Below are 22,589 nucleotides of genomic sequence, written 5' to 3'. Positions count from 1 at the left end.
ACTTTCAGGCCAATCTTGGATTTAAAGATCCTAAACAAATTCCTAAGAGTTCCATCGTTCAAAATGGAAACTATTCGGACAATTTTACCCATGATCCAAAAGGGTCAGTACATGACCACAGTGGATTTAAAGGATGCTTACCTTCACATACCGATTCACAAAGATCATTACCGGTATCTAAGGTTTGCCTTTCTAGACAGGCATTACCAGTTTGTAGCTCTTCCATTCGGATTGGCTACGGCTCCGAGAATCTTCACAAAGGTTCTGGGTGCTCTTCTGGCGGTACTAAGACCGCGAGGAATTGCGGTAGCTCCGTACCTAGACGACATTCTGATACAAGCTTCAAGCTTTCAAACTGCCAAGTCTCATACAGAGTTAGTACTGGCATTTCTAAGGTCGCATGGATGGAAGGTGAACGAAAAGAAGAGTTCTCTCTTTCCACTCACAAGAGTTCCCTTCTTGGGGACTCTTATAGATTCTGTAGAAATGAAGATTTACCTGACAGAAGACAGGTTAACAAAGCTTCAAAATGCATGCCGTGTCCTTCATTCCATTCAACACCCGTCAGTAGCTCAATGCATGGAGGTGATCGGCTTAATGGTAGCAGCAATGGACATAGTACCCTTTGCACGCCTACATCTCAGACCGCTGCAATTGTGCATGCTAAGTCAGTGGAATGGGGATTACTCAGACCTGTCCCCTACTCTGAATCTGGATCAAGAGACCAGAAATTCTCTTCTATGGTGGCTTTCTCGGCCACATCTGTCCAGGGGGATGCCATTCAGCAGGCCGGACTGGACAATTGTAACAACAGACGCCAGCCTACTAGGTTGGGGCGCTGTCTGGAATTCTCTGAAGGCTCAGGGACAATGGAATCAGGAGGAGAGTCTCCTACCAATAAACATTCTGGAATTGAGAGCAGTTCTCAATGCCCTTCTGACTTGGCCCCAGTTAACAACTCGGGGGTTCATCAGGTTTCAGTCGGACAACATCACGACTGTAGCTTACATCAACCATCAGGGAGGGACAAGAAGCTCCCTAGCAATGATGGAAGTATCAAAGATAATTCGCTGGGCAGAGTCTCACTCTTGCCACCTGTCAGCAATCCACATCCCGGGAGTGGAGAACTGGGAGGCGGATTTCTTAAGTCGTCAGACTTTTCATCCGGGGGAGTGGGAACTTCATCCGGAGGTCTTTGCCCAAATACTTCGACGTTGGGGCAAACCAGAGATAGATCTCATGGCGTCTCGACAGAACGCCAAGCTTCCTCGTTACGGGTCCAGATCCAGGGATCCGGGAGCGGTTCTGATAGATGCTTTGACAGCACCTTGGACCTTCGGGATGGCTTATGTGTTTCCACCCTTCCCGATGCTTCCTCGATTGATTGCCAGAATCAAACAGGAGAGAGCATCAGTGATTCTAATAGCGCCTGCATGGCCACGCAGGACTTGGTATGCAGATCTAGTGGACATGTCATCCTGTCCACCTTGGTCGCTACCTCTGAAACAGAACCTTCTGATCCAGGGTCCCTTCAAACATCAAAATCTAATTTCTCTGAAGCTGACTGCTTGGAAATTGAACGCTTGATTTTATCAAAACGTGGTTTTTCTGAGTCAGTTATTGATACCTTAATACAGGCTAGGAAGCCTGTTACCAGAAAGATTTACCATAAGATATGGCGCAAATACTTATATTGGTGCGAATCCAAGAGTTACTCATGGAGTAAGGTTAGGATTCCGAGGATATTGTCTTTTCTACAAGAAGGTTTAGAAAAGGGTTTATCCGCTAGTTCCTTAAAGGGACAGATTTCAGCTCTGTCCATTCTTTTACACAAACGTCTGTCAGAAGTTCCGGACGTTCAAGCTTTTTGTCAGGCTTTAGCTAGGATCAAGCCTGTGTTTAAAACTGTTGCTCCACCATGGAGTTTGAACTTAGTTCTTAATGTTTTACAGGGGGTTCCGTTTGAACCCCTTCATTCCATTGATATCAAGTTGTTATCTTGGAAAGTTCTGTTTTTAATGGCGATTTCCTCGGCTCGAAGAGTCTCTGAGTTATCTGCCTTACATTGTGATTCTCCTTATCTGATTTTTCATTCAGACAAGGTAGTTCTGCGTACTAAACCTGGGTTCCTACCTAAGGTGGTCACTAACAGGAATATCAATCAAGAGATTGTGGTTCCATCTTTGTGTCCTAATCCTTCTTCGAAAAAGGAACGTCTGCTACACAATCTAGATGTAGTCCGTGCCCTGAAATTTTATCTACAGGCAACTAAGGATTTTCGACAAACGTCTTCCCTGTTTGTCGTTTATTCTGGTCAGAGGAGAGGTCAAAAAGCTTCGGCTACCTCTCTCTCCTTTTGGCTTCGTAGCATAATACGGTTAGCCTATGAGACTGCTGGACAGCAGCCTCCTGAAAGAATTACAGCACATTCTACTAGAGCTGTGGCTTCCACTTGGGCCTTTAAGAATGAGGCTTCTGTTGAACAGATTTGCAAGGCTGCAACTTGGTCTTCTCTTCATACTTTTTCCAAATTTTCCAAATTTGACACTTTTGCTTCTTCGGAGGCTGTTTTTGGGAGAAAGGTTCTTCAGGCAGTGGTTCCTTCCGTATAAAGAGCCTGCCTGTCCCTCCCGTCATCCGTGTACTTTAGCTTTGGTATTGGTATCCCATAAGTAATGGATGATCCGTGGACTGGATACACTTAACAAGAGAAAACATAATTTATGCTTACCTGATAAATTTATTTCTCTTGTAGTGTATCCAGTCCACGGCCCGCCCTGTCACTTTAAGGCAGGTAATTTTTCCATTAAACTACAGTCACCACTGCACCCTATGGTTTTCCTTTCTCTGCATGTTTTCGGTCGAATGACTGGTAATGGCAGTTAGGGGAGGAGCTATATAGCAGCTCTGCTGGGTGAATCCTCTTGCACTTCCTGTTGGGGAGGAGTTAATATCCCATAAGTAATGGATGATCCGTGGACTGGATACACTACAAGAGAAATAAATTTATCAGGTAAGCATAAATTATGTTTTTGGCCTCCCAGGACAGACTCGTAATACCGGCGCTATGGAAGTCCCATAGAAAAAAAGACTTTACAAAGTTTACGTAAGTCGTTTTGCGGTAAGGCCAAAGAAGTGTGCGGTGCCCCTAAACCAGCGGGCGTAAAAAAGCAGCGCTAGGACCTCTTAACGCTGCTTTTTTACCCACGCACAACTCGTAATCTAGCCAGGTTTTTTTTTATCCAATGCCCTTAGAAAAGACAGAAAGCAGTCTGCAGTGTTCTACACAGTAATTGCTTAATCAGTGCAGGAGTTAATTGATGTCTGTCTCTAATTTGCCATATAAAGGAGAAAAGATAGACAGTTTAAACTTCATAGTTTCCTTTTCTGCAATGTTTTTAAAGCATTAACTGTCCCTTAATATACTTATTGAGGGGCATGACCCTGGACAAAAAAACCATGTGAATTCTGCTACCAAAAAGGCACTTTTAAATGCAGTCCAATTCTAACCACTTATAGCTTTAAAAACGTGTTTGTATGGAGATCTTTTCTTACACAGTTGTTTGTCTGCATTAAAATATATAAACATTAATACTTTTTTTAAACATATTAATACCTTGCTGGAATAGAAATTTTCGGATGAAATTCCTCATACTTCACTGCAACTCTCTAAAGTCACACCATGGAATAATTGTAATGAGACAGATCTGAAGGGCTTTGTGAATAAATATAGTACGAATGCTCTAAAGTCTTGTCTACTTCACCGTTGAAGTTCTCATAGCTTTACCCAGCATTAGCAGTTCTGATTTCCTTACACACTATTATGCTAGGGTGACATCTGACATTTGAGAACATTTAATAGCAACATGACAGGCCCATTTCTGATTGGTTGAGAATGAATACTTGCTTTTTGTTGTTAAAGGGCAATGAGTTTCGCACTTACCTTGCTACCATCTCCTTCTCTTTGTTAGACGCATAACCACTGCTGCTGAGAGTTTTAATTGGGGAGGAAAGGAAGTACAGACAGTGATTCTTAAAGTATTGGTCAACCAGGGGAAGAAGAACCTAGAGAAAAAAAAAGCAAACACATTAGAAGCAGTTAGACCAAAGATATGACTATTTGCCGAGCACACATAATTAAAGATAGAATCTTTTACAGTGAAGAATTAGATAAAAAGGGGAAATGTACCACAACGTACAGCATCAATTCTAGATACGCTTGCACAAAGTCAGGGATTTTTTTTAGGCATATAGGCCCAGATTACGAGTGGAGCGCTAACCATTATGCGTGAGCAAACTCATTTGCTAGAGCGCAATTGAATTTAACACACGTTGGGTTATTGCAACCTCAGAGCTCTGATTAACTGTTACGCTGACATAAAAAGTGTCACAAAAAACATAAACAAATAATTTTACAGTACAGTTACACTCATAATAACACTGTCTGATAAAAAAACTATTTTAAAAAAAATCAATAAAAAGTTATAAGTGCTCAAACATATGAGGTTTCAGGTGTTAGGGAACAAAGGCTGCAAAGGGCTTTAACATAGAGATATATACATATACATGTCAAATATGTATATGTGAGATATATATATATATACAGTATATATATGTATGTATGTAAAGATGTGTATGTATTTATGTATCAGATATATATAGAAATATATATTTAATAATAAAAAGTACATTGCTTTCTACGTGAAGAACATAGGAATGTAAAATATGCATTTTGCGCATAGCGTTTCTGAATTTAGATCTTAACGCTGTTGGTTAGCACACATGAAAACTTAGGATTCTTAAGGAACATTATTGAAATATTACATATAAAATATTATTAAAAATGATTAAAAATTAATAAACATACTGTAAAATAAACATATATATTTTATGATTACAGGTAGCCCTCAGTTTACGCCGGGGTTAGGTTCCAGAAGGAATGGTTGTAAATCGAAACTGTTGTAAATTGAAACCCAGTTTATAATGTAAGTCAATGGGAAGTGAGGGAGTTAGGTTTCAGGCCCCTCTCAAAATTGGCATAAGTAACACCTAATACATTATTTTTAAAGCTTTGAAATGAAGACTTTAAATGCTATTCAGCATTATAAACCTAATAAAATAATCACACAACACAGAATATATAATTAAACTAAGTTAAATGAATAAAAACATTTGCTAAACAGCATTATAAACCTAATAAAATAATCACATTACACAGACTTTACTTGCATTTTTCTGCAAACAGTTCTTTCTATGCATTCCAATCTGGACTGATTTATAGACAGGAAGATGTTGTTCCTTTGCAAGCTGCTCGATAGTTCAGGTCTGGTTAAACTGATAAATTTCAGCTTGCTTGGCTTGCATATCTTTGCTGCAACACAAGCGGACAGCTCCAACCACTGGCTATTCTAATCAATGCACTGCTTCTCAATGCTTTTCAATAGCAGTCACATGACTGAAAAAAAAGGTTGTTATTCTGAAACAGGGCAAATTGAACCGTTGTAAACCGAACGCCACTTGGGTATTTAGAATATTTTACAGTATGTTTATTATTTTTTAATAACATATAAATTTTTTTCAATATTTTATATGTAATATTTCAATAATAAGAAAGCTAAGTTTTCATGTGCGCTCATCTGACTGCGTTAAGATCTAAATTGAAAAACACGATGTGCAAAACACATATTTTACATTCCTATGTTCTTCACATACACCAAGATTACAAGTTTTGCGGTATGGTGCAGTACGGCCACTGAAAAATTGGCCATTGTGCGTGGAATGGCAGGTCTCCCGTATTACAAGTCGTTGCGGTATAGCTATAATGCAAGCGTTTTAGCCTGTAACACAACAATCCATTCCGCACTCAAAAAATTATGTTTGAGTGCAGGATTTACATACCTCTGTATTACAGGTTGTGTGGTCCGGCTTAAATGCTTGCGTTAAAGCCTATACCTCTCTGATCCATATCGCGATCTGAGACCAGTAGTTATGGATTTTGCAAAACAAAAATGTTTCACAAAAATAAAAAATAAAATGTTACAAAGTACACTAACACCCATAAACGACCTATTAACCCCTAAACCGCCACCCTCCCGCATCGCAAATACTATATTAAACTTATTAACCCTTAATACGCCGTCCACCCACATAGACAACACTATATAAAGCTATTAACCCATAAACGGCTGCCCCCCACATCGCTACTACTATAATAAACCTATGAACCCCTAAATTGCAGGCCCCCACATTGCAACTAATAAACTAAACCTATTAACCCTTAAACCGCTGGCACCCCACATCGCTACTATGAAAATAAATGTATTAACCCCTAAACCGCCGACCCCCCACATCGCAACTACTAACCTAAACCTATTAACCCCTAAACCGCCAGCCCCCCACATTGCAAAACACTAGATTAAACTATTAACCCCTAAACCTAAAAAAAACTAACTTTAAATTAAAATTACAATATAACTATATTAAAATAAATAAAAACTTACCTGTGAAATAAAAATACCTAAGATTAGGTATAGGATGAAAGCTGCTTGAATCTTATTGGCTGTTTAACTTAGAGAAATGCCCTACAAAAAACCCTATTGGTAGTTTATTGTTAGGTTAGGGGTGTTTTTATTTTGGGGGGCTTTTTTGTTTTTATAGGGCTATTAAATTAGGTGTCATTTTTATTATTTTCAATAGTTTTGTTTATTATTTTTTGTAATCTTATTTTTTTTTTAGTGTAAGGTTTATTTTAATTTGTATTTTTTTGTTGTTTTTTCGTAGTGATAGGTTTTTTTAATTTTTTTAAGTTTAGGTTTTTTTAATTGTAGTTTATTTTATTAAAATATTTATGTTAGGTTAATTTTTAGTTTAATCTTAGTTTTTTTTTATTTCACAGGTATTTATTTATTTTAAGATAGTTATATTGTAATTTTAATTTAGAGTTAGGGGGGTTTAGGGGTTAATACATTTATTTTCATAGTAGCAATGTGGGGGGCCGACGGTTTAGGGGTTAATAGGTTTAGTTTATTAGTTGCAATGTGGGGGGCGGCGGTTAATGAGATTATTTAGTGCTAGCTATGTCGGGGGTGGCGGTTTAGGGGTTAATATGGTTATTTAGTGTCGGCGATGTTGAGGGTGGCGGTTCAAGGGTTAATAACTTTAATTAGTGTTGTCGATGTCGGGGGCGGCGGATTAGGGGTATTTAGACTAGGGGTTTATGTTGGGGTGATGTTTTTAATTTAACTTTCTTTTCCCCATAGACATCAATACGGCGATCGTCATTCCGTGATCGCAGGTGTTAGTTTTTTTTCTGACACTTTCTTCCCATTGATGTCTATGGGGGAAAGCGTGCACAAGCACGTAAAGTCAGGCCTTGGGTTTTGTGCGGTATGGAACTCAACGCACCATACCGCACAACAAGAGAAGGTTTTTCAGTAATTTGTAATGGAAGCGCTATGGAAAGGGCGATAACGCTCATTTTTTGGTTATTTACGCACCCAGTTTAGTACAAAACTTGTAATCTTAGTGATAGAAAATAAAGTACTTTTTATTATTAAATATGTGTTTCTATATATATCTGATACTGTTCATGTAAAAAACATATCTTTACCTATATATCTATTGGAATAGCTATGCAGGTATATGTATATACACATATATATATATATATATATAGAAATATGTATTTAAGAATAAAAAGGGCATTATCCTGTAAATGAAGAACACTGGAATGCGACAAATGCACAGTAAATATACAGTAAAACAGAAATACATAAATAAAATATGTATACATATCTAGACATTGTTATATAAGTGCATTTGGGCCCTTTGCAGTTAAGTAACATATTAAATAAAGTGTTTAATTATGTATTTACAGTAAATAGTTCACATTCAAATGTTCTTCATATAAGGGAATATGTTCTAAGTATTCTTATAATCTGTATATGTAGGTATAGATATATATATTACCAAAAAAACATCAGATATACATAGAAATATGCATTCATGAATAAATAGAACATATTCTGCTCTGTAGAGATCTTTGGAATGTGAAATATTAATATTTCATGTTGGGTTAGCACACTTGAGGAAACGTAATCGGGTTTGTGTGCAAAATTTTTCTTTCATAATTCAGATAGAGCATATATTTTTAAACAACTTTCTATTAATTAATTTGCATCATTCTTTTAATATCCTTTGTTAAAGGAAAAGCACAAGAGTGAGCCAATACCATAAGGCATATATGTGCAGCCACAAACCACTTTAATTTGATTGTTCATGCTTCCTCTATGGAAAATAACTAACAACTTTATTTGCAGTTGGGCACATAATACCTTTTTTCTTTTAACAAGCATGAAAATAGCATACCCATGTAAAGAGGCAAGCAGACAAACTCATGGGAACAGTTAAGCCCCTCTCCAAAAGAAATTAAAATCCAAACAAAAGCAATGTTGGAGCATGAGCAAGAAATCCATGTGTAGCATATTTGTGAAACCTGTTCCAAATGAATCTTTCCATAGAGGACGGCAGAGCAGGCAATGACTATGTATGGGTATGGCCCTGGGGAATTCAGTGAGTTTAAGGACAAGCCATCTTGAAGAGGTGCATTATTAAAGGACTGCTTAAAGATATGAAAGTTGGAACAGAACCAGAAGGATTTGAAATAAAAATGGGAGAGGGCGATTGTGATGGTTTATTAAAATGAATGATGGCAAAATCAATAAAGCTTTAATGGAATGATTACAGTTTTTACTGTGGAAGAAAGGAGAAGCAGACACGGTAAGATAAAGAAAAATCAGAGGAAACAAAAGATTTTCTCATCTAACAAAAGAGCCCATCCTAGGGGAAGAAAAAAATAGAATACGACATTGGATTCATCAACCTTCGTTTTTTTTAGGAAGATCTTCTGTGCCTTAAATTGTCAGAGCAGCTGTTTACAACCAAATGATGTGTTATATCAAATGTCTCTGCTATACATAAAAGTGCAGGAATAAAATACTCTGATGTGTTATAAAGCATATCATTATTGCACTGTTGTTTTAAGAAAACTGTATTTAACTCTGCAAATGAGGTTAAAGGGACATGATGCTATATATATATATGTATATTTATATTCCACAGATATATCATAACTAACAATTGTGAATAGAGTCACTAGGATGCTCACAATCCTATGGGGCTAAAAAGAGGAGAAAACACAGGGGGGACCCCGATTGGGCAGTTCTTCTATGATGTCCGGCCAGACACATGGGACACTCCCGACTGTCTTGAAACAAGCTCCCACTAACAGGGGAATACCAGATGGAACACTCTCCACTAACAAGTGGACAAATGAAGGTGGCAAAGTAGAGGTTAAAAAAAAACTGATTTATTCAAAACAGCCATAGCAACGCGTTTCTCAGTGTCTAAGCGAAGTTTCATCTGGTTATCTGATGAACGGGGTTTAGACACAGAGAAACGCATTGCTATTGCTGTTTATATAAATGGCTAAGCCACCTCTGCTACACTCCTCTGTTAGAGGAGCATTCGCATTGCTGTTAACTTGCAATACCAGCGCACATAAGAGTGTGCTGGTATCACACAGTGTAGCACTAATATTGATTTCATGAATCAATATATAGAGCTCCATTTACACTCTGGCCCTAAATACATTTCATGCACCTCCCTCTAATCATGGGTGCTACCATTATTGAACTTAGGTCACAATGCAGTTATCTGAAGGAGAGTTACAGCACATGTACAAACAGATCAGCACTGGAAAATAGTAAAAGATACATTTCAACATGGCAGCATCCATGGCTAGGGGGAAGTAGAGAATAACCTCAATAATATGCTAATAAAATGTATTTAGTGTTTAATGTCCATTTAAAGGGGCAATATCCTCAGGCAAGCAGATGATACAAGTTAATTGTATTTAAAGATAATACAGGGATTCCTTTTAAATGGCATGGGCTCTCATGGGAGGTTGATTTCATCTGCTGCCTCCTATTTACACAGATTTTTATAGTGAATACAGCAGCATATCACATAGCAAAAGGTAAAAGAGCTTTTTGTAAACAATTAAACACAACACAGCAAGTAAATTGGGAATCTATTAAAGTGTAGCCCATTTTGAATTACAGCTATATATTGAGTCACTGTTGCATTTATCTATTTTATTTAATTTATTAGTATAAATAAAAACAGGATGTGTACTTCTATGCACTTTTGTCATTGAGAAAAGTATCGGTTGGTAATATAAAGATGGAAGCAAATAGAAATAAAAATCATTTGTCATCAGTAGAAAACTTACTTTGGCAAAAAATTTGATTTCTTGCTCATGTGGAGACTTTTCACTTTTACCACTGCTGACAACAGCCTCTGTAAAGACACAGGATTGAAAAAAAAAGATAACAAGCTTTATTTTATGAGGACCAATTATATGGTGTAAAATATGTTGCTACATGTATCTATAATGTGCTTTTAAAGGGATACTAAACCCAATTTTTTTCTTTCATGATTCGGATAGAGCATGCAATTTTAAGCAACTTACTAATGTACTCCTATTATCATTTTTTATTCATTCTCTTGGAATCTTAATTTAAAAAGCAGGAATTAGAGCTTTGGAGCCGGCCCATTTTAGATTCAGCACCTGGGTAGCACTTGCTGATTGGTGGCTAAATGTAACCCCCAATCAGCAAGCGCTATCCATCGTTCTGAACCAAAAATGGGCCAGCTCTTTAGCTTTCAATGCTGCTTTTTCAAATAGATACCAAGAGAACAAAGAAAAATTGATAATAGGTGTAAATTGGAAAATTGCTTAAAATTGCATGCTCTATCCAAATCATAAAATAAAAATGTGGCTTTTGTATCCCTTTCAGAACACTGGTACATGACATAAAAGTCTGGTTAAATAAAATAGCTGGTATAAAAGTAATTAAATAACTAGTCAAAAGAATAGTAAAAAAAGAATGCGTTATTTTTATGTTTTATTTTACATGCACTTAAAGGACCACTCAATGCAATAGAATTACATAATTAACAAGTACATAGTAAAAAGACAATGCAATAGCACTTACTCTGAATTTGTTTCTGACAAATTTATTTTTTCTACCATTTTCCGGCATTTTGTATCACGTGACAGACATCAGCCAATCACAAACTAGTATACGTATACCCTATGAGCTTGTGCACATACTCAGTAGGATCTTATTCCCCAGAAAGTGTGAATATAAAAAGACTGTGCAAAATTTGATAATTAAAGCAAATTGGAAAGTGTCTTAAAACTGCATGCTCTGTCTAAATCATAAAAGTTTATTTTGACTTGAATGCCCCTTTAAAATTGTAAAAATTAAATGCTCCAATATGTTAGAACATTTTGCATAATCCCTGCAAATGGTTTAAACAATAGGTTAACGCCAGCTCCAAAGAAGCAGTGAACTACTGAGACTTAGCTGAACACATCTGTTGAGCCAACAACAAGAGGCATATGTGAGTAGTCACCTATCACAGCTGTCTCCCAGTATTGCATTGCTGCTCTGGAACTGATGTTAAAAACACATTGAACCCCTTTTCAGGGGTTAAATACATGGAAAATTTTATTATTGCACTAACACATTACAACATCTACTTTTTGCACTTTTTGTGCAAAGCTCTTTGGAAGAGCAACTTAGATACATTATCAGACTGATGTAGTGAATCCGTCTCTTACATCGTTCTAGGTGTTCTGTAAAAATAAATCTGAATATATATTTTGCATTCAATGTTTTATTACTTAAAGGGAAATGAAACCCAAACTTTTTCTTTCATGATTCTGATAGAGAATACAATTTTAAACAACCTTCCAATTTACTTCTATTATTTAATTTGCTTTCTTCTTTTGTTATCCTTTGCTGAAAGGTTTATCTATGAAAGATCAGGAGCAGCAAAGAACCTAGGTTCTAGTTGCTGATTGGTGGATGCATATATATACCGATTGTCATTGGCTCACACATGTGTTCAGTCAGCAACCAGAAGTGTATTGCTGCTCATTCAACAAGTATACCAAGAAAACTGAGAAAAATTGTTAATAGGGGTAAACTAGAAAGTTGCTTAAAATTTCCTGAGTTTCATATCCCTTTAAGTAATATTCAAAATATGCCTCAATACACTGTGTTAAAGGCCCGGGAACCTAATTATAAGATATCAAAGGGCATACTTGAGTATTACTGTACCACAAAGCAAAATGGAGCATATCTTCAGATAGTCATTATTTTAGAAATTAATGACTACTATAATATGTACTATTTAACCTTCATCAATAATCATTCCAATGATGGCCATACTGTTTACAAATGATAGTCAGCAGTTGTAACATTTTTAAGGTTTTCCTTACAAAGAGATTGTGTAGCATCATCTTTACCGTTCAACTTTAATAGCTGCTTATAAACAAAACAAATTGGTTTGGGTGGAAATAGGATTTTATCATTGTACTTGGATCCTATTCAAGAATATATAACATTTTTCTCTGCATGCAGATGTAATCATTTTACAATAACAATATTACGGACATGACTACACATTAGACTTACTTAACTAAGGCTAAGAGGTGTATGACTTATAAGCAAGTTGTATGAGACGTGGTATTGTCCATTTCACTATAAGGTAATGTTCTTAGAACATCTGAAGTGAGGTTGTGCTCACAACTCTTACTATATTCATCAGGGATGGGTATTCCATTAAAATTCAGAGACTTTGTTGACTTCACAAGTCCTATGGAAGGTAGTGATCAACAACATTGCTCTGTAGATGGCAACATGGGCTTAAATATTTTATACATTAGAAAAATAAATAAACCACGTTGGTTTGAATCTAAACAAAATATTTCATAGTCAACGTTTTACGTTAGCTGCAAAGAAAAATAATTAAAAACTATCATTTCAAGGTCTTCCGTGACATTCTATGGAAGCATCTCACCAAAATGTAATGGGTTTAAGGAGGGAAACATGCAAGTCTGGTGATTTCACCTCAGGTTGCATTTCACTCAGTTTTCAGCTGGATTTTTTTCTATTTGTTAACTTTAAAATATAGTTCTTAGCAAATTTAATTGGAAACTAAGACAAATATAAATGTCTCACCTAAGTGTGCAATAAATTCCTGGGCAGAATCCACATAGTGCAGAACTTTCTTCAGAAACTTAAAGGCAAACCTCTTTTCCATGGATGAGGCATCCAACTCCATGTCTTTTAAGCCTCTGTAAGTAAAATATCAAATTAGCTATGCTATTGAACAAAGAATAGGGAGAGTCAAATGCAGATGTGTTATTGAATCAAATCATTGTTATTGAATCAAATCATTGTACCAAATATCAGACAAAGGGCTTTCTGGAGAGATGATCTATAAAGTCTTGTCACTACTTCGAGGTCCCTCCAAGAATTTTAGAAAGGCAAAATTTAGCTTAAAAGCGTTCTAAATAGTTCTGCAGAAGTCTGGGTGTGAAGGAGAGACACATTAATATAGGACTACATTACAAGTGGCATGCTATTTAGCAATATATATATACATGAAAGAGCATTCATTAGATATACTATTATACTATTTCATAAACAAAGTTAAATAAAAGCTGTTTATAGTTAAAGTGAAACTAACAGGAATTGCATGATTGTGTACAACTGGGCCCTGAGATTCTAGAGCTCACTAGTTGACATAGACAACTTCCATGGAAAAAGTTATATTTAGCACAAAAATATCCATATTTCAGAAAAACAAAGTACCGGAATACATTTTGACACATGCTCTTTTACATAGACGAGAGCAAATGTGTGAGTATCATGTCCCTTTAAAATGTCTTCTTTCCTAACAAATAGTTTGTTCAAGCCTATCCCATTACAACATATTTTCTCTTCTCTGAAATGCATTAATTTCTAACCCATTGCTTAAGATTTCTATCCCACAGCACACATTAAGCATGACCTTTTCTCCAATACTTCTTCTGTGCTACAGTATGTCAACCAGCAGATTCTACTGTATACAGTATAGGGACTCCCATGACCTGAATAATACTTCCCTATCATGGTTTGAAGGCTATTTTTAGTGTCTCATTGTCTAATAGTTTCATGATTTTGTCATTTGAGCTTTAAAGGTTTGTCTCTGCCTCCCTGTTCTCAATCTACAAATCTTCACTTGCATGCTGCAATCAATTTCAAGTTTTCTCTTAAAATGTGGCCAAATTGGGTATAACCACCTTTGTTCAATTTTTGGGTGTAATCCATTTTTGTCTGATAATTTATAATAATTGTTTGGTGCAAACATTTTTCGGTTCTTTCAGAAAACATTATGGTCATTATTAGGTGTAATCCATCCTTATTATTTGCTTGATCACTTGACTTCATTGCTGGGTGTTATTAATATTGCTATCAGGCAAAGACTAGTGGATTATTATATGCAATGTATGGGTCTAGTCCAAACCATCAGATGCTCTCCAATCCATTTGAAATTAGACTACTAGTGTTATATTTCAGGCCATTGGACTATAATGACTATAATATGTATGAGGACAATTTAACAATGGCGTTCATCAAAAAACACTTAAAAACATGTTTTGGACTCTTTTGCATATTAAACTAGATTATGGCTATTTATGAAAAAAATGTTTTTAAATAATCATGCCATTTTGGGGTTGTCCCTGGTCAAGGATGTTGATCTGCATATAGTTTGTAGCCTCTGACACTTTTCAGTTGTCCAAGGGGTTTGTCAACAATATGGCTCAGTCCACTTTTACTAATGGGCCATTACCTGGCAATTCTGAGGGCACACTTTCAGTGGTTAGTTTAGTTTGCCTTTACCAAATGTACATAATGAATGTTAGTGCAGTATTCCCTTTCACTATTTGATAGGTATTAGGTGAAATCTCTTACAAAAATGTTTTTATGTAGGTTGACACAAAACAATATTGCTGAATTTGTTTAGTATAAACGGTCAAATCCAAGTTACACACTAAGTAAATGTGTATTAATAATGCAACAATACTGTTATGTGCTTTGTAGACAAACAATAACTGTATGGAGGTTAATCCCAACACAGATTCCAATATCAGACAATTACTTTTGGAATAAACAGAAAAATGAGCATCAAAAAAGAGGATTCAAACAAAAAGACAAGTGAAAGTACAACTGTCAGACTAAAATTGTAAAGTAAGGAAACATTACTGAATACACCTGCAAGGAAAATCTTAAAAAAAAAATCTTAACATATGAATAAATAGTCGGAATATTGGATGTTGTATGACTTTTTTTTCACTAGGTAAATAGTATGCTTAACAATTATTAGAATTAAGAGGTTGACCACAATCTTGAGATTTCTGAAATTTGAGCCAGTATGTTTTTTTTTCCCAGTGATCACAATCCTAAAATGTTTCTGCCTATGATAACCTTAATTCTAGAAATGTTACCTCTCAAAAACAACAAACAAGGTTTGTCTTTGTCGTTAATCTCCAAATTTCGTAATCTAAAAACCAAATGGTAAGTATTAATGACAAGAAAACTGACGGTTTTCGGGTTTAGTGAGTACATCTTAGGTTTAAGGTCCTGTTTGTTGACTGAACCCTTTTAATAATCTATAATGATGCTAATAGATGACATGTTGTACTCCAAAGACATTGAAATATGTGTGTATGCCTCTCTAAGGGATCTGAACAGGGGCATTATCAAAATAGTGGTGGGTTATTGATTTTGATCATTTTTATCATAGTTCTTATGATTATCATTAGGTACCATTTGTATCTGTTTGTTGTTGCTTTCTAATGTCATACAATATGGCAGTGGGTAATTTCAGTGTATTTATACAAAATGGTTACGGTACTTGTTAATCATTTAAAAAGTATTGTACTGGGTTTGTCAAGTTATTTTAGCTCTGGAATTTGATAAGTGAAAAACAGCCTTGTAAATTTGTTGGTAATGATTAAGAATTTGTATTGTGATCAGCCAAACAGGACTAGCATGTATCACTAAACCAGTAATCAAAAAAAGTGCTGCCAGTAAACAATGAAAATGGCTGACTGTGACCTCACCATAAAAAAGGGGCTTATCTGCAACTGTTAACATGCTGATAATTATCAAATAATAGATTATTGTCAACCTCTTAAAGCGATACTAAACCCATTTTTTTTCTTTAATTATTCATATAGAGCATTTTAGGTTCAGCACCCTGGAGAGCGCTTGCATTTTGGTGGCTACATTTAGCCACCAATAAGTAAGCATAACCCAGGTTCTGAACCAAAAATGGGATCCTAAGCTTTACATTGATGCTTTTTATATAAAGATTGCAAGAAAACGAAGACAAAATTGCTAATAGGAGTAAATTAGAAAGTTGCTTAAATGTGCATACTCTATCTGAATCACAAAAGAAAACATTTGGGTTTAGAATCCCTTTAAATACCAAATCTTGAGCAAAAATGTTGACATTAAAAAACACTTTACATGCTGGCTTATTACATTAACAAATGCATATGTACCTGGATATAGCATAGCCATTTACTTGAAGAAATTTGAAAAGCTCCTGAGCTTTCTCACGGTCTCGAGCCTTCTCTTTTGCTGTCAAGGTGTCGTAGGGTACAAGCAATGGATGGCTGCCTCCACCTGTATAGAAAATATATATTGATAATATTTAACCTTGGAGAAAAATCCTTAGAGGGGTCTGGGTCTGCAGAAAAAGCAGAGGCTAGTAGTTTGGGTCCTTAAGGAGGTTGAATGCAATGAAATGCTTAAATTACAGAAAGAATAGGTCTACATTAATTTCTACAGGGAGTCTGTGAAATTGTGTAGTTTACCAAACTGAAACATTGGATGTAGACCCTTAATCAATTCACCTGTGCAATTTACAGCATTTGATTGTTCTGCCTTGAGCTTGCTCATAGAATTCATCTGCTCATCTTGAGGGAACCTAAACTTTCATTGCAACAGCTAACAATAAACTTGTAAGATAAACCTTGCCTATTTCCTACTTGCAGATCACTGCAAACAGAAATACCTTTCACTGGCATAAAAACATTTTCATCTGTGAATAACATATATGTTATATTCTGGAGTTGTTATATCTCTATATGCAGTTTGTATTCTGGATACACAGGCAGATACATATTGCTAATAATTCTTTAAAAACACATAGCACTATCCGCAAAATATAGGATAGAATTAACCACATCCAGGATATGAAATATATAATTAATACAGCTAAGCAACTCATTTTACCCTGTAATAATATTGTCTGTCACAACCATTTATTAACTAAAAAGGCAACGTTTCTAAGCACTGTTATTCTATACTATAGGTGTCCAATTCCAATAAAATAGGGAAAATTTACTTGTGCATCAAGTAATTGAACCCACTTTAACTGCTGTGATTTAAATTCTATTATAAAAATAATGAGGAGTTTGACGAGGGGAGATCTTCACAACACAATCATTCAAACACCAGCTTTGAGCCTCTGGTTTTCAAACCTGTCCTCAGGCCTCCCCAACAGGCTAGATTTTTACAATTACATTGGGTGAGAGCAGGTAAAATAACCAAGTTTACTAATCAGCTGATTATTTAAACTGTGCTCCAGTTCAGATATCCTCAAAATCTGACCTATTAGGGAGGCACGAGGACAGGTTTGAAAACCAGTGATCAATGCTGATGTATGGATTGTGAGGTCTTTTCCAGTTGTATTAAAGAGACCATCAAAATAAAGCTTCTCATATTCGCTAGTAGAAACCTAACAGCACAAGAAACTTCACAGCCCACTCATCAGCTTTACAACCCAGTCATAAGTAATGGAATGTACGCCATCTGGCCTTAAATCTGCAAGAAAACCAACGTTAAAGGCAAATCATCAGTACTGTAAGGAACATGAAAGTCTATAATTATTCATTATGCTTCTCAACCAGGCTCATCAGAATGAAAACTAATAGAAATATGTATTCATTAACAATGGATTCCACACCCAAATTCCACCACACTTTACAACTCGATAAATCAGCTTGAGATCTAATTTCAAACTCACTTCATCAAGAACATCACAGATGCAATGATCATTTAGAAATATAAACACAAAAGGCACCTAGTACAATAAGGCTAATAAACCAAACTTCTCAGACATTTCAGAGAGCTGAGACCCTTAGATATCAAAGTCTGTTTCTATCAGCACATCAGAGTGCTGATCCAATTGTGACTACAATGAGTCTATCTCATATTCCTGGGAAGTTTGCTTTATTAACCGTATTGCACTGTTGGAGGCGCCTTCTGTGTTTATATTTCTACAGATTGGGATCGACTTGTATTTTGGAAGAGCTGCCGATTATTTGCGGTTTAGGGACAATATTATAAATAAGACTCTATTTGATTTGTGAAGGATTCTTTTCTATTGTATTACTGTATATAGTTGTTAATACTTCTCAGGTGCCCCCTCTATTTTGGGTTGATTACCAACAGAATATATTGCAAAGATGATTTAGAAGATTCCCACAGCCCAATAAATTTCACAGCCAGATCCATCAATCCTGAAACAGATATCATGAGCAAAAAAGGGCATTCTTCAGCAAATTGTTTAACCAATATCAATTCTCAGCCTATTATATATCACAGTCTATTTATCAGCCCCAGAAGAATCGTCACAGCCTCATACACCTTAATAAATTATAACTATGCAAATAACCAAGGAAATTAACCTTAAAATTCATTCATCAGCACATGGTGAAATATCAAGTCTAAAATATTTTATAAGCCATTCACTTACCACACCTCATATCATTATGTTAAAGGGACAGTAAAGTCAAAATTAATATTTCATGGTTTAGAAAGAACATGCAAACTTAACAACTTTCTAATTTCCTTCTATTATCAAATTTGCTTCCTTCTCTTGGTATCCTTTTTTGAAGTATAAATCTATGTAGGCTCATAGGAGCTCATGAGGAATGTGTATGTGTATAACTGCTACAAAAACTGTTGTGACCACTGCCGCCACAGATTTTGAAAGACTTGCACAGGAACCTGGGTCCTTATGAGCCTAACTCAGATTACACTTCAACAAAGGATACCAAGGGAATCAAACAAATTTGATATTAGAAGTAAATTTTAATGTTGTTTAAAATTACATGCTGTATCTTAATAATGAAAGTTTAATGCTAACTTTAATGTTCCTTTTTAGGTGATGAATTAGCTTTGTCAAACTTCAAGTACATTCTATTTTTTCTCACCTTTGCTCTCTAGTTCAAATTTCTTCTTTTTGGCCCAAATGTTGTGGTAGTTTTCTGCCATGACCTCAACCATTCCCTGTATGGAGTCACATGCAAAAATGATCAATCAGCTTCAGCCAACAATATACTGATAAATAGGGAAGATAATATATAGGGCATGCCATTCAAGATAAAAATGTGATTACTGGATTAAATTCCAATTATTTATAATGATTATTTTTAAAATACATATGTTCTTACTTTCTCTCATTTTTGGTGCCAAGAAACTTTTCATCTCATTTGTCAAATGGCACAGAAAGCAGCCTTATTTGGATATAAGCATTTTTTTCTGTGCTAAATAGTATATAATGTGAAATACAAGTCACTGCAAAATAATTGTACTCAATCCATTAAACTAGTAGAGGCCTGACATTTTTTAACTTTGTATATTACACTAGGGTTCTTCAAACCACGTGTCGGGACCCATCACTGGGTCGCAACACCATGTTTACTGGGTCGTGACTTCTGTGTGATGTAGGAGAGTTTATGTAGTGGGTGTGTTATTTGAGAGTGTGTGTGGTGTGTGCTGTATGAGAGTGTGTGGTGTGTGTGTGTTATACGAGAGTGTGTGGTGTGTGTTGTATGAGAGTGTGTGGTGTGTGTTATATGAGAGTATGTGGTGTGTGTGTGTTGTATGAGAGTGTGTGTGTTTTGTATGAGAGTGTGTAGTATGTGTGTGTGTGTTGTATGAGAGTGTGTGGTGTGTGTGTGTGTTGTATGAGAGCGTGTGGTGTGTGTGTGTGTTGTATGAGAGCGTGTGGTGTGTGTGTGTTATATGAGAGCGTGTGTTGTGTGTGTGTGTGTGTTATATGAGAGCGTGTGGTGTGTGTGTGTTATATGAGAGTGTGTGGTGTGTGTTTGTTATATGAGAGTGTGTGGTGTGTGTGTTATATGAGAGTGTATGGTGTGTGTGTGTTATATGAGAGTGTGTGGTGTGTGTGTTGTATGACAGTGTGGTGTGTGTGTATGTTGTATGAGAGTGTGTTGTGTGTGTGATTATATGAGAGTGTGTGGTGTGTGTGTGTGTTGTATGAGAGCGTGTGTTGTGTGTGTGTGTGTTATATGAGAGTGTGTGTGTGTTATATGAGAGTGTGTGGTGTGTGTGTGTTATATAAGAGTGTGGTGTGTGTTATATGAGAGTGTGTGGTGTGTGTGTGTGTTATATGAGAGTGTGTGGTGTGTGTGTGTGTGTTATATGAGAGTGTGTGGTGTATGTTGTATGAGAGTGTGTGGTGTCTGTGTGTGTGTATTGTATGAGAGTGTGTGGTGTCTGTGTGTGTGTGTTGTATGAGAGCATGTGGTGTGTGTGTTATATGAGAGTGTGTGGTGTATGTTGTATGAGAGAGTGTGGTGTCTGTGTGTGTGTGTTATATGAGAGTGTGTGGTGTGTGTGTTATATGAGAGTGTGTGGTGTGTATTGTATGAGAGTGTGTGGTGTCTGTGTGTGTGTGTTGTATGAGAGCCTGTGGGGTGTGTGTTATATGAGAGTGTGAAATTGAGAAAGAACAAGAGAGGCGCCTATGTGTTCCGGTAAAGAACTGTAGTAATCACACTCAAAAAACCCTAGTCAGGGTACTCACATTTGTGAAAAGCACTCAGACAGTGCTATCAGACGCAGGCTGGATGTTTGACAGCGACCCAGCTCACTGAACAGACCGGTGACAGGAACACTGGAACCCAGGGACACTCCGGTCCCAAAGATAGAGTGGTGCAAAAAGATATTGAAATGTTGCTGCAATAGTTGCAGCTAGAGACTCCCTGAGGGAGTGGTAAGTGATTGGTAGGCTAGTAAGGCAAGGTCCCAATGCAAAATAAAGTTCTTAAAAGATAATTTATTAAAAACAGAATATATAAAAAAACAAAAGAACCAAAAGGTAGGGAATGCTAGCAACCCTCCTCATAAATTAAAACGCATTTCTCATCGCTTCAAAACGTTGTTTCATCAGGCATAAAATCCAAGCTGTAAATAGCCTTTAAATATACATGCACATTACCAATCATGATACAAAACAAATGAACACATTAACAGATTAACACCTGGGAATTTTTCCCCTCAAGGGACAGTTCTCAGCAACTTAACCCATTGTTTGAGATGTATATTTAATTGATCCTAAATGTATTATTAGTGATCCAAGTCACTTTAACATATAATATGTCTATTTGAAGACAATGTTCTAAATCAATCTCTCTTTCTTTTCCAACCGTGGTATAGATTAAATTAGTTTAACTCTAAAAAATATCTCTATGTTGCTCAGAGCAATCGCCCTAAAACTTTGATAAAATATTGTTGTATACGTGATATTTTGTCTTACCTTGAGGAAGCACCATGGGTATAATTATATATAAAGGGAATTTTTTAACATCCTTGAAAAGAGTAAATAAATTACAATCTGTGAGCAAAGGGAACGGTATAAAAATAAAAATTGAAAAATAAAAAATGCGCCTCATGAGTGTATCAGAGGCGGGTAAACAGACTGACGATATTTGGCCAATAATGTGAGTGTAAAGATTAACTAGGAAGCCCATAGGTTATCAGACTGGGCGCTGTCATGTCAATACATGGCTGTTACGTATAACTGGGCGGGTGTTATTTTCAGGATAATGTGGATAACCTATTAGATAGAAGAGGAACTAATATTCTATCTTTGTTGACAGTGACCTTTGGGAAGGCACCAACCTAATGGGAAATATATATATATATAAGTGTGTGTGTGTGTGTGTGTGAATTAGGTTGTGCAACCAAACTATTGGAGGTGGCTGGGTACGTGCCTGACAGCCATGAACCTTATACTAATCAAGTAACAATGTCTATAGAGGAATCTAAAATGACTACGACAATTCAGTGATATTGACAAGGGGCGGATCATTTTCCTGGGTGAGCTATCTACGGTGATTCAGGGAACTCTATAATGTGATAAGGGACAATATGGAGTCCTGAAAATAGCAGGGGGCGGGACATTTCATAGGGTGAGCAATCCTGGTGGTATTAACCCTAACAGATATTTCCCCTCTCCTATTAGCATCTTTTATAGCCAGGTACTAGTGTGAAGCTATTTATTAGCCTTAGTGTTTTTCTCTGCTACCCTCAAGCCCTGGCAATTTTCCAAGTCGTTATTTATATATATAAACGATATCTAAAAATATCATATATATAAATATTATAAAAAGTTTAGTATTCCCTTATTTACAACTGGGTTCTCACTTTAGACATATATAGATATACAGATACTACGTCTTTCCCATTAGAGTTCTCTAAACATTGTATAGTATATATATACATATTTATGTCAATGCTTTACACACACACCCTCCTCGACACATAATTCCTCCCCCTAGGTCGTTATAAACTTGTATTCTAGGC

General features: G+C 36.2%; 1 protein-coding gene across 11 annotated transcripts in view; it reads right to left on the bottom strand.

The window, feature by feature from the left end:
- The window catches only part of RYR3 (ryanodine receptor 3), a 1,083,635-nt gene that overhangs the window by 339,857 nt on the left and 721,189 nt on the right, over window positions 1-22,589 (bottom strand). For all 11 annotated transcript variants that reach the window (XM_053697970.1, XM_053697969.1, XM_053697973.1 and 8 more), the window contains 5 exons: window positions 19,190-19,265; window positions 16,469-16,592; window positions 13,095-13,210; window positions 10,292-10,359; window positions 3,944-4,065 (listed from right to left, as the gene is read on the bottom strand). In XM_053697970.1, coding sequence (XP_053553945.1) covers window positions 3,944-4,065; window positions 10,292-10,359; window positions 13,095-13,210; window positions 16,469-16,592; window positions 19,190-19,265 — 506 coding nt within the window. The remainder of the gene's footprint in view (window positions 1-3,943; window positions 4,066-10,291; window positions 10,360-13,094; window positions 13,211-16,468; window positions 16,593-19,189; window positions 19,266-22,589) is intronic.

The sequence above is a fragment of the Bombina bombina genome, chromosome 1 (assembly GCF_027579735.1).
Source record: "Bombina bombina isolate aBomBom1 chromosome 1, aBomBom1.pri, whole genome shotgun sequence".
Taxonomy (NCBI): domain Eukaryota; kingdom Metazoa; phylum Chordata; class Amphibia; order Anura; family Bombinatoridae; genus Bombina; species Bombina bombina.
This window is presented reverse-complemented; position numbering and strand designations above follow the sequence as displayed.